This window comes from Bubalus bubalis, chromosome 3 (genome assembly GCF_019923935.1).
Source record: "Bubalus bubalis isolate 160015118507 breed Murrah chromosome 3, NDDB_SH_1, whole genome shotgun sequence".
NCBI classification, from domain to species: Eukaryota; Metazoa; Chordata; class Mammalia; order Artiodactyla; family Bovidae; genus Bubalus; species Bubalus bubalis.
The window spans coordinates 121394786-121408570 of record NC_059159.1 but is presented as its reverse complement, the minus strand read 5'-3'; the positions used below and the strand labels follow the sequence as shown (position 1 = coordinate 121408570).

The window sequence follows — 13785 nt, the reverse complement described above, 5'->3', positions numbered from 1 at the left end:
ACTAAGCTTCATTATGTGACTGTTAAAAGGACAAGTTTAAAATTTTCCTTCTTCTGGATACCAACTGCCAGACGTACTGCTAGGCCCCAGGGATACAGAAAGGTGATTTAGATCTGGCTTCTAGATCAGTTCTTTAACTGTCTCCCAGATTAGTCAAGAAAAAAAAAAAGAAAAACAATGTTCACCAAAAAAATTTAAACATTAATAGGCTAGGAAGCCTGTTTTATTTGAAGCAGCTCCTCTGAATGAAATAATCTTCAGGGCTCAGGTCAGTTTCAGACTCAGAGGTTGTCATACATGGGGTCAACTAGTAAGCCAAGAACTACAGACTCTAGAAGGCCTGGTACACTGCAGCTACAATGTTCTTCAGAGTTCCTCCAAATACTTTGGTAATTACACCAGAAAACAATGGAAGCAGTGCAGAGATAAGCCTCAGTATTCTGATCACAACCATACCCAGCTGCAGGGAAACAAACAGAGCAATTGCATTCTGTCAGCAGTACCATAGGGCAGGTACTGAGGAAACCATATGAGGTCCTCAAGGTAGCCATGACCTACCTCTCCTGGGGGCCTCGGACAAGGTCTTTGTGTAGCACCATATCTGGGGGTGGATGGGCTGTGGCATCTTCTTTCATCTCCTTGGGTTCACACACTCCCCCCTTCTCCTCTTCACCTGTCACCTCCAAGGCTTTCTCTTGTTCTCCAAAACCTACTTGTCCATCTCTGGAGAGGCTGCTGGAGCTGTGGCAGGAATGAATGGAGTCCCTCTCCCGACGGTCATCATCTTGTTCATGACACTGGTCCAGTTCACTTAACTGAGAGCTTCCTTGACTCACGTTACAGGAGGAGCCATACCTACTACTGCTGGTGGGGCTGTGAGAATGAGAGGAGGACAGATTAGTAAATAAATACAAACTAAACACTGGAACAAAATAATGAATGAATCCAGGAAATAATGATTCTATCAGTGGCAAGGATCACAAACAGGAGGTTCCTGGGAAGAGAGGAGCAAAGTTCACATTCTAGAAGAACTAGGCTCTATTCAGCAAAATCACAACAAGGAAAAACAACACAGCATGCTGGGTTCTCCAATAGCACTTAGCCCCAACCCTGCAACTGACTTTGAAGAATTTTTTTATCTTAATCTGCTATTTTGTAAGCATTAAGAATTATTCAAATAGTCTGTTTATGCCTAAAATTCTCTGCTCGAACTTCTTAAAAAAAACCTGTCCAGTGGCTGTAATCAAAGTTTTCTAATTTTCACAAAGTAAAATGGATGGATGAACTCTACTCCCTTTTTCTGTTACCTATTAAATTGAGAACTCTTTTCTTTCTCTCCAATTGGAAATATAAAGGTCTGTTCCTCAGAATGTGCAAAGGAAAGTGAACATGTTCCTTCAATTGTCCCTCAACCATCTGCACAAGGTAATGGAAGCCAAATAGAGGCTAGGACAAAGAACTTCCCCAGGGAGAATGGTCTCATTGACATGAATGTTACCGTGGTATCCCTGGTAGCATAGGAAGTATCCCAGAGCCATCTATAACTGAGTTCCTCTCAGGTCATGGCTCGGTTTTGGACAAAATGGACACAGTCCAACTCCAAGATCTGAGTCAGGGCCACATTAATGCATTTTTGTTCATGAAGAGAGACCAGCACAATCCCCTCTCTCAATCACCTGAATTCCCATACCTGGAGAGGAAATTTGTTCTCCTGGTATAAGAGGCATAGAGAAAATGGCAGTGAATCGTGACTGTATAGGAAGAATAGCATTCAGAAGTTACTCCCTTGAGCCATACTAAATTTTAAAGACTCAGTCCTATTCAAAAGAGAGGGACCTGGGGATGAGCTACATGACCTATCCTAGCCCCATCTGGATAGTTCCATCCCAAGTCAGGGGCCCTTCATTTTAATTCTGTGTGGGGACAATAGACAAGGAATTCCCTTGCCAAAGAGTCAAGCTTTAACTAAAGGGCTAATGTTTATTGTTCTCCAGTGTTATTTTCCCTCCGGTTCCTCCCAATTATCTGGTGTTTCCAGGCTGATTTCTGATTTTTCATCCCATAGCAGTAGGAGAGGTACCAGGCCACTGTGCTGAGTAGTTCCTAACACACAATCTTCAAAGTATTTGACCAACTTCTTTGGACTGCTTTGAGCCAGTGCTCAAGGCAGCACTCTTAAACTGTCCTGTATGGTACATCTTCTTAGGGGAAATAATAGTACGCTTTGCAGGTGGACCCTGTACAATGCTCCACCATAGAGCACAATGCTCCACAGCAAATGATAGCCCTGAGCTCCTGGGAGACTCTACCAAAAACACCTAACAAACACCAGTCTCATGGATGATAAAACTCAGAAACTGGAAGAAGCTATGCAAATCCATATGGAATAGGATATACAGTATAGATTATTCCAAGCCATCCTTTGCATTTTATATTCTACTTAGTAATTTCATTGCCACTGGAGAAAGCATCTTAGAAGACTTGGAAAAGCAAAGCAAAGTAGATCTCTCCCAGCTATTACAGATATAGGTGTTCAAGGCCCAAGGAAGCATTCAAGTCTATCACATGGCTGTAATTATTAATAATATATGCCACTCAATGACTTGCTGCCTCTTCTTGCCCTCCCTTCTACATTATTCAAGGCGGAGCAAGCCAGAGTAAGTAAATCCCAGAATTTAGCCTTTCCTTTAACCAGGAAGCGCATTGTTCCAATAAGTGAATTATATTTGGTAGAGAGAAGAGATGACAATATCCACATATTATTTCTTGTTATTTAATGCCTAACATGAAGCTCAGGTGCTGGGAAAGACACAAGGAGGATAAAAAGCAGGCTATGGTTAAGCTACCACTAAGTCATTGCATCATAAATGGTCAATTCCTTAAAATCATTTATGATGCTTTAGTTGAGAACAGGCCTTTTGCTGGTCTTTGGTTCCTTGATGTCCAGCAGAGTAACTGGCTGCTGTACATTTGAAACACAGCCAGTGCTAGCAGGCTCTGCCTCCTCTTCATGTGTTTCTGGTTGAAGTAGCTCAGAGACAGTGCAGTGTTGTTCCTCATGACTCTCTGAAGGACAGATATCTTTGGTATCCTTGTCTTCTCCAGATGCTGGGATTTCTTGCTGGTTTTCCACTTCTCCAGGCCTTGAGAGCTCCTGAGTACATATACTTGGCCCAGCCTCCAGCTGCTCAGAAGTCCCAGAGGGCTGAGTCAAGATCTTAGCTGGCTCAGCACAGGCCCCAGACCTTTGAGAAGACTCCAAAGTTTTGTCAGTCTCACCAGATTTAAGGTCCTGATCACTGCTTATAGCCAAAGCTGGAGAGGAGGATTCTGCAGGCATTTGTTCAGAGTCCCCTTTGTTCTCTTTCAGCCATGGAAATGAAAGATCCAGCTTCTTTCCAAACCTTAGTTTTGAATCGCTTGCTACTATACTACTCCCCTTCCCCTCACTACCTCCCTCAAAGAGAGTTGACAGCTTCTTAAAACTGGACATTAAACCAGTCTCTGCTGCTCTACTGCCAGTGGAGGAAGGAGAGGAAAAGAACGAGCTCAGTGATTTCCCGTAGTCAGCAGCAGAAGATGGGAAATAGAGCTTTGGCCAACTGGTCACGTTTGGGATTGGCTGCTCCGCTTCCTGGGGGACTGCAGGTGAGTCTTTCTGGGCATCAAGTATCTCACAATGTTCTTTGGCACAAAGCACAGGTTCCTCCAGTGGAGGGTGACCTTGGGTTTCCGGTGTGGCACTCTGGCTGACACTTGCCTCACTGAACAGCGCTGTTTCTAGTGAACTGGCTGCCCGTAGCTCTAAGAAGTCTTGGTTTGCGGAGATGGATTGCATATCTGGCTCTGGCTCAAGAGGAAGAGGTGGCTGAACTGGAGGAGGAAGCTCTTTGGCAATCCAGGTAGGATCTGGATGCAACTGTATTGGCAATGGGATATGCTCTGCTTCCAATGATGCCTCTGTGTCTGTAGCCTGCAGCATCCCCATGTCTCCTTCATCGCTCAGAGACAATACTCCTTGCCCAGTATCATCCCCTGAGACAGAAGATGCACCCTCAATTATTTCAGAATGTTGGGGTTCTGGAATATTGTCTGGAATATTATTGTTTTCCATTTCAGTTGTTAGTTTAGGATCATCTGTCAAGGTCTCCAAGTCTGACTCTGCACTAACCACAGTCATTCCACAGTCACTGACCATAGATTCTGAATTGAGTGCTCCCAAGGTAACTTCTTTACACAAATTTTCTGGAGGTACTGACCCTACAGTATCTCTGAGACTACCATTTTGAAGCAATGCAGTAGCTGGAACGGATGATTCTTGTTTGCATGTCTCTGGTTTGGGACTTTTAAAAATTCCAAATAACTCACCTTTGAGAGGCTGAGATGATGTATCAGAAGAGAGAGAGAAAAAAGAATTTTTCTTTGGAGGTTTAGGAGAAGAGAAAAGCCCGGAGAACGTTTTGGGAGGTTCAATTAAAGACCCAGAGAAAGATTTCACTTTGGTCACAAACCCCGAAAGCATTTCTACTGAAGAGTCCAACACCGATTTGTCTTCCTCTTTATCTGTACCTTGACTCTGGAGGTGCCATGTACCTCCTGGCTCCACAGAGGAAGAAGTTGGCTCCAGGATCTTTGTTAAGACCTCATCAGGGGCCTTTTCTAATGGCAAATTCAATGGATCACTAATAAATCTTTCATTTTGGTGGGAGTTAGTACAAGTGTTTAAATTGTTGAGCTTTTCAACCAAATGGCTATCATGGGAAAAAGAGCTGGGCAGTGAGTCATTCATGGATGCTTCTTGTATAAAAGCTTCTTCGTGGGTAGATATCTCAAGGGTCTCTGGACCAATAAGCAGTGTTTCAGTCTGTGCCTGAAATCCTGGTGAATGAGGAACATTGTCTTTTTGTGATTGATTTATCTGGAAATCTGAAGATGTCCTTGGTCCATTACTGGAACCTAGTTTTCCTGGATCATTCTCCTCTATGTTGAGCTCATCTGCAAGAGAGATAATCTCAGTGGTGTTGCTAATGGAAACACAAGAAGCCATTTGCTGTTCATGAACTACTTCCTGGACCAGGCTATCTCCATTGCCATTAGAACCTTCTTTAGTTATTGTACCACTCATGTCCACAAAAACACTTGGCTTCTTACAGGGCTGGGAAGTCACTGGAGCAGTAGTTGAAAGGCTCTGTTTTTTCCCAGGACTCTGCTGCTTTTCATCCGAAAAAGACAAGCTGAAGAAACTGAAAGAGCTTTTAGGAGAGGCATCCTTCTTGCTGCCTGAGTTAGCAGTGGGGAAAAAGGAAGGAAGTGTGAATAGCCCTTCTGCTTGAGATTTGGTTCTAGGTAGAGCAGCAGAGGCTCTGTTCTCAGATTTTTCAGATCCAGTCAGGAAAGAAAATATTTTCTTTCTTGTTGGCAATTCTGGTTGGGAGGGAGATGTTGTGGCAGTTGAAAAACTGTGGTCTTTGTCAGAAAAATGATCTTGTTCATTTGAATTTCTTCTGCTTGGAATATCTAAAGATATTTTATTACTTCTTAGGACTTCTGTCACTATAGACATACCACTGGCTTCTACTGAAGAATCTTTGGAACAGTCTTTGAAACCTGTTGAGAAAGATGAATTTGGTGACTTGTAGGTTAGGTGGTCTCTGGAGGGTACCTCTTCTTCAGTCAAATGATCACCCTTGATCTCCTTAATTGCTGGTTCCTTTAGCTCACTGTCATCAATGGTAGTCTGCTTGTTCAGACCTCTAACTCGAACTTTCCCTTTAGAGGAAACTGGTGCAACAGGAAAGTTCCCAACATCCTGTCTAGCTAGATGTGTGGCATTAGGACTAGACTTGACCTCTTCCTTATTAGTCACCGAAGAAACAGCCACATTTTCCGTTGTTTGTATAGGAGACACACTGCTTTTAAAGAAATCCCCTAGAGTACCAAAAAAATTTGAAACACCAGGAGATTCATTCTTTTCCTGAGATGATATCTTTCTATTTTTATCATTATTCTTTTCTAAACTTGGTGATCCTTCTTTATTTACTTGGGTTTTAAACAGGTTCAGAAATCCAGATGACTGCTTCTCATTTTCTGTTGCACTTACTGAAGGGTATTCTTCCCGGCCAAAGAGTTTCAGCGCGCTTTTAAATAAAGTTCTCTCAGACTCTTTGGAAGATTGGTCCTGGGGAGGCTTATAGTTCTTGTGTTCATCCCTACTAAACTGTGATACATGGGAAACTGAAACAGAGTCAGCTGTAATCATCTTGTCATCTTCTATATCTGAGTTATCCTGAGGAGTTGCTTGGCTTACCTGAAAAACAGGTTTTAACAAACTTTGCTTTTTCACAGGCATGCTTTTATTTAAAGGGGATTCTTTCTTCATATTTTTAGTAAATTCTAGTTGCTGAACACTGGATACTATTTGTCTCTCTGAATCCTTCTTGAGAAGACTTTCTTTCTCATTTTGAGAGTTACTCTCTAGTTGCTTACTTGAGATTAATAACTGAAGACTGTCATTTGTTACCTCTGCTAAGTTTGACTGCTGATCTCTTTTCTCTGTGGCTGATGACTTTAAGGCTTCACTCTTATCAAAATTCAAAGTATTTCCAATTGAAGCACCCAATGCAGAAAATAACGAAGTCACTTTGTTCAATGATGACATCTCTTCTGTTTGCTGTGGGATGTCAGTCTTATTTTCAGGAAATGTGTTAGTCTTATCTTCTGAAGAGGAAACTTCTTCAGAAGAAGACTGGATCCAGTGGAAACTAGAAAGGTTAACTGATGAATCCTTAGAGAGAGGCTGATGTTTATCTCCCTTTATAATTTCATTTTTATTTAAGACATGATTACCAATAGTTTGGGGCTGATTTCTGAGATCCAATATACATTCAAAGTCTTCAGAGCCACATGGCCTTTCTTTAAAAGCTACAAAATTTCCTTCAGACTTTTGAGGATTATAGCCTGAAAAATCTAATAGTTGATTCCTTTGGTCATAATCTGACTCAAGTACTTGTGAAAAGGTTCCTAAATTTAGATACACTGGTCCCTCACTTCTTGGCAAAACTACAGATAAATCAAGTGGGTCATCATTTGGTTCCTCTTCAACATACCACAGTAATTCATCTTCCTTGTCAAGTACTTTAAAACTGTAAGCAGAAACAGTACAATCATCCAACATAATACTTGACAGATCATTTGTCACATTTTGTAAGTCACAATTCAAATACTCTTCATAAGAAAAATCAGGTATAAATAAATACGCATACTGCCCAGTAGAATCAGTAAGGAAAAAGTAGATATATTGGCCATCATGGAACATAAAATATCCATAATCACCATCCTCTGAGGGCCACCAGATTCCATTTTCAAGACATGACAACCACTCCTGATATTCATAACCAACACTTGAAAAAATAAAGTTTTCATCCATTCTTGATGAATCTAGGTCAACTATGGGGCGTGTACTCTTCTCATAACCTGAAGAACAACTTAAGTCAATGGGTAATTCTTCTAGTGAATTCTTAGTCTCATTAATTGGAAAATAACAAGAACTTCCATATAATGAGTTAGCTGCCCACATATCACCTCTTAATAAGTAATCTTCATTAAATGCTAACTGGTTGAATGATTCATATGGTAAGTCACACCAAATGACACTGTTTGGATTTGTTCTCCCCTCCGAGATATTTGCATTTTGATCTTTTTGGCAAAAATTTATTGCTGAGTTTTCTGAGTCAGACCACAAGAAAACATCGGTTGATGGAAATGTATTTTGATTCAACACATAATATACTGGCCGAATTTTTCTGGAATTTTTTGAGAAATCTTTTATATCAGAATCCCAGTCATAACTGTCCATGTCTTCAAAAGACTGATAGTGGTTTGAATGACTAAGAATATTAGTATTTAGTATAGGTGAAGTTGACTTGTTAGAATTTTCATGTAGTTTTGCCTCAAGAACATGATGTGGTATTTGCCTCATAGGCAAAGATTTCTCTGATAGGTTCTGCTGTGCAACTGGAGTGCAATGAAGTACACTGTTGGCAGAAGAGGGGCAATTCTTTTCACTTTGCTGGTTTTTCCACGTAGGAGGGCAATGATCGTCAACCCCAGCATCAGATAATGGAATGTCTTCTTCAGGTAAAGTCAAGCATCTTTTTATAAAGCCAGATGTTTCTTGTTTTTCACGATTCCTCTGGTTTTCAGAAGTCACACATGAAGTAACAGGGATCTCATCCGAGGATAAACGTTTAGTTCCATTCAAACCTTTTAGGTCACCTAAAGACATGGACTTTGCTGCATCTGGTTTAGAATCAGTCATACTGCTACCGGATATCAAGTTAAATATTCCAGAGAATAGGCTTGGGGTATTATTCCTGTGAGGAGAGTCATCTTTTTTCACATTTAATTCTTGTTGATTAGACAAGTTTTCTAAAGAAGAAAACCTGTTAAACAGGCTAGAAAAGAGTCCTCCTTGGGTTCTTTTCTCAGAAGCTTTGTCTACAAGTTTGTCATCACTCGTTTCATTAACTGAGGTGGGTTTTGAAGTGGTAGAACTAAATGCTAATGAAGAGTCTGGTACTGTTAAGGATGTCACTTGTGTAAGAGCCTTACTTTCTTCTAAAGAATCTGAAGGTATATGTTCTTTGGACACATCTCCAGGAATGTTTAAGGTATCTCTCTCACAGTTCTCTACTGCTGTGTGGTCACTTGAGTTTAATTCCTCTATACTCCCAAATTTCCCAAGATTACTATTAATATTTGGAGCCGAATCACACTTTATTTTAGTAAGTGTGGCATCTTCAGAAGTATTTATTTGGTCACTCTCATTAGATGTCTTTATATCACCAAATTTCCTTAGATTACTATGAATATCTGGAACTGAATTAGGTTTTATTGAACTAAGTTTGGTATTTGCATGGCAGTTTCTTTGGACCTCTTCATCAGTGGTTACTGCTGAGCCATGAAAATTCTGGTCATTGACAGTTTTATGACTGTCAGTGAAAGAAAATTTAAACAAAGGAAACATGCTTCCTTTCTCTTTTAAATCCTGCTGCTTTTCAGAATGACTAAGAACTTTGAGAAATGGAATATGTAATTTTCCACTAAAGGAAAAGGAACATCCATCTTTCTTAGGGTCCCTTTCCCATCCATCTTCTTCCAACTGGTGAATTTTCATAGAGTCTGACAAAGTCTCCTTTGAACAGGTCTCAGGGGAAGTGAGCAAAAACTGGCTAAAAGATTTTCTGAGTGGCTCCAGGAAATCATCACCAGTAATTTTCTTTCCCTCTAATGGCTCTGAAGATGCCTCTTTATTTGCAGTTCTACTCCCAGCTACACAAGGATGTTCCAAAGTATCCTTGACACATATTTTTGGTTGCTCTGGTGACACAGACACATCTGTACAGGGTTCTCTTTCCCATAGATTCGCAACATCATCTTTCTTACTTGCAGAAAGAGCTAAGTTAGAAGGTTCAAAGGCTGAGTTAGAAAACAACAAATCCTCACTTACGGGCATTTGGTGGTGGGGAGTTTCTCCATCACTCCTATTTAAAGTGACAATGCTACTGTCATTGCCAAGGGTATCTTCCCTTTGATTTGACCCCAAATCACATACAACAAAATTTTCCTTTCTTGTTGACTTGCTCTGGTCATCATCGTTTTTGGTTTCATCCTTTTCCGAAAATATCTTTAATGGATTTAGCATGCTGAAAACAGACTTTATGACTGAACTCTGACTCTGTGGAGCCGAGTCCCTTCCACCAGTTTCTGTTGCATCCTGAGAGTTTAGATTTCCAGTTGTACTGTCCTTGTGCTCATTTTCAAAAGTTTTGTCCACTTTGCGAAAGTCCTTATTGTCAACTGTTTGAGAAGATATCGGAGATGGAGATTGTACAGAAGGATCCTTCTCTGATACTGACCTGGCTGTGGGTCTAGATGGCAAATTACTCACCCCTGTTTGATTGAGAGTTTCTGTTTTCTCTGGAACTAAATGAACCAGATTTTCCACAGAGGTTGTTAGATGCTTTGTGCCTGAACCCACCTTTTCTGAGAGTGAACTAAATAAAGATCCAACAGCACATTTCACTCCATTCAGCTCAGGGAAAGAGATGGCCTTGTCCTTCTCGTTCTTGACAAGGTTTGAAGATGGTATTTGATCCTCAGGCATTTTCTTTTCTGCATTATTAATAGTACTATTATGTTTAAGTGTTTTTTTAGTTTCTGAAAGGGAACCAAATTTATTAATCTCCTCTTCCTTTTCTGCTAAATATTCTGACACTGTTTCTACCAAACACTGAAGCTCATCCATTGTATCAACATAGTCCTCCTTGGGTTCCTCAACACAGGAAAGGGTCATCTCTTCCGTGGGGCACCCAGACAGATCTCTAAGTGTGTCACAATTCATCCTTTGGGATGGGAATGAAGGATATGCTCTATAATATTCTTCTGGAAAACCTCCAATATGATGGACACTGGATGGATGACATGTTGGTGACAGTAAACCTTCCTGCTTATCAGAAATAGGAGAACCCAGAAGTTCATCTGAAGTACTGCTGGTAGAATCTTCAAGAATATCTAATGGAGTGAAATTAGTAACATGCTGGTTTAAGTCAGATGACTTTTCATAGTTCTTAAAACAACCAGGAAGATCAAAATCATGATTTTCTAAGTTAGCAGCCCACTTGCCACTCTTAACCACAAATCCATTTTTGTAGGGATGCAAAACTGTGTAGTTTTGTTCCTTCTTTCCAATGTGGCAAAAGTCACAATTTCCAGTGTTAGGATATATACTTTTAAAGTTAGTCTTAGTCCCTGATTTATCATCATATTGTCTTCTTTCACTGTCTTCAAAATGACTATACAAGGGTGTTTTTTTCCTTCTCCTATCTATTGTATCATAGTTCTGAGGATATCTGGAGAAAGCAGGCGTTTCAAACTTAAGGTCATAATTAAAGGCAGCAGAGAATTCTGTCTCTTGGCTTTGAGATGGTGCCTTTTTTGAATTCTTGTACTTTGGTTGTATTTGTTGGTTGTAATATTCATCAGTTTTCAAAAGAGTTCTCACTTCTTTTACCTCTGCTTCCTTTAAGTTTATGTTACTGTCTTCTAGAAACTCTTGAGACATTTCCCCCTCTACCTCCTCATATATACATTCTTGCTCTTCATAGTCAACATCAGAGAAAGATGGAATAATTCTAATTTTGTCATTTTGAGCCTGAAAGCCTTGTCTGATGTAAAGAGAAAAATGGAGGAATAGTAAGGCAAGAAAAAAAAAGGAGAAACAGGGAAAAGGAAAAAAAAAATTGTAAGATTCAGTGCATATTCAATGAGAAAACTAAAATTAGTAAAATTATCTGTCTGATAAAAACCATTCAGACTGAAAAGATATAAGGAAATCCATACATTCTTAATTCAGCATTATAACAACATAGTCAAAAAGTTTTTTCCACATCAGAGAAAGACTACCTATAACAGCTTTAAAATACTTCACTTGCTACCATTAACTACTTAGGATCCTACTGTTTTCTAAGAAAGAAAGAAGCAAACAATAAGAATATGTTCCATCAATATTTAGAATGTATTTATAATGCCAAAGTTTAGAACTGTTACATAGCCCATGAACATATATCAAGGGATATCAAGAAATCTAAATTTCCTGATGAATTTGGGTCTGAGAAGCCACCAAGCTGTTAACTTGCTGAAGGTTGTATTTTAGGTAGTATAGCCAAGAATATGGTCAAACACACTACTTTTAAAAAGAAAAATATGTAGAAAATATAATAAAAATTTTTGACTACTATAAGTCAAACCTTGTCACAGTACCAAAAAGAGAAAATTATTTAAAGTATCATAATTTGTCATTTGTGAAACCTAAAGGCTGTATGCATTGAGGATCACAGTGAAACGAACATATTTTGCATACTGATTACAGAATCAGAAGCTACACATTCAACTTCAGTCAGTGAATACAGAAGACAGCCAACCTTTCTTTCACTGAAGTTAAAGACTGCCTATTTCCTTTGTACTGAGATGGGGTGTAGAGAAGGCCTGCAGACTAGGAGTCTGTCAGCTCAATGTGTTCTTCTATAGATCTAACATCTGATAGCATTTATTTAGGAAACAGAAACAACATCAAAGTGTTACTTAGCCACTAAAGAGCCATCAAGAGTGAGACGGATATTCTTTTGATACCCCTCAACACTAGAGATATGCTTAATAGCTCACAAAGTCCAACACCATTGTCAAACCTCCAATTATGCATTTTTATATAATATACATACATTTCCCATTATTCTGGTTATTCCCATTATTTGGTTGAGTGAGGGAAACCAATTTACACATACATATATATGTGTGTGTGTGTGTGTGTGTGTGTATATATATATATATATATATACACACACACACATAAAATATGCAGTTTCATTATTCTCAGATATTCTCAAAAAGTCAAACTAACTCACTCCATCCTAGAAGAAGTCTTTATCATTGCAACATAAATCAGTCAATAGCCATGGCTGTGGCAATAGAAACTATTTATTTTTACATTTCTAGTTTACTAGAAGGTACTACAAACTGTTGGTTCAATCAAGGATTTTAAATTCTTCCTTAAAAGCCCTAACTTAAGGTCTTAGACTATTTCCAAGAACTTAGTATTTACAGTAATAGAAGTTTAAAAACCAAACTAGTGATACAATTTCTTCAAAAAATTTTTAAAGAAAAATCAAGTCAAAAATTTGTTAAAAATGTCGGTAATACAAGTTTACTTAAAAATCATGTTAACGTCTCCTTTGCTGGAGATGCTAAAATATTTACTCTTTAATCTCATTTCATATACTGATACAGAAAACTAATCAAATTTATATGTGATCAATTAAAGAAAAATTTTAGGAAAAAAAATTTACAACTTAAAGTACAACACTAACGCTCTTCCAAGTGTTATTACAGCAGTGATAACAAGGTAATGATCAGGTAAACTACATATTCTTCTGACAACTGCAGTCATAATTCAAGCTGATGTGCCATTATTATTGCTGGCCTGCACACTCAACGCTTATAAATACAGAGGGGAAGGACAGCCAAAACAATTTTTTTTTGCTATTATGTTTTTTTCTTAAAGAAAATATAAATAACTAAAACCAAATGAATAAAATAAGCAATTAATAAACCAGCAAGAAGTAGGGACCAACTTCAGTAGGATTCCTGCCACATTTCTTTTCAGAATTAAACTGTGAACAGTAAGAATTCTACATGATAAAATTTTACTGAAAATACTCTCAGAGATGACAGTAAACAGAGTTAGGATGTTGTCTAGCAGGTATATAACCATCTGAGGTTCAGAATATTTACTCACCAGTTTGATACGGTGGGGAAAACTCTCAGATCATCCTATAATATAATCAATATTAGCAACCAAAATTATGAGCTAAATTGGAGGGGTTTTTCAAAAAACTAACCTCCAACCAGTGAAATATTGATTCAGGAAACAATTATCAATGGATGCTAAAATCAATATATAAATGGTTGTTGAAGAAACAGAACATATTCACAATCTCAGGTGTCATCCCAAAGATCCACAATTACAAAGAAGAAAGGTAACTTTACATTAGAGAAATCTGGTATATATACCAGATTAACCCAGAAATCAAATTATACAATCAATTATGTCAACAATAACAAGACAACGTAAAATGTGACTGCTGATGCACTGTGAAGGAAAAGTTTATGTAGTGTTTTTGTCAAACATATTTAACCTGATTATAAACTTGAAAAAACAATCAGACCAAA

The 13785-nt window shown here is 38.7% G+C and overlaps 1 protein-coding gene across 3 annotated transcripts in view; it reads right to left on the bottom strand.

Annotated features, from left to right (window-relative positions):
* UNC13B (unc-13 homolog B) overlaps window positions 1-13785 on the bottom strand; it is a 204692-nt gene that overhangs the window by 85473 nt on the left and 105434 nt on the right. For all 3 annotated transcript variants that reach the window (XM_044940001.2, XM_044940000.2, XM_044940002.2), the window contains one exon: window positions 559-873. In XM_044940001.2, the coding sequence (XP_044795936.2) occupies window positions 559-873 (315 nt within the window). The remainder of the gene's footprint in view (window positions 1-558; window positions 874-13785) is intronic.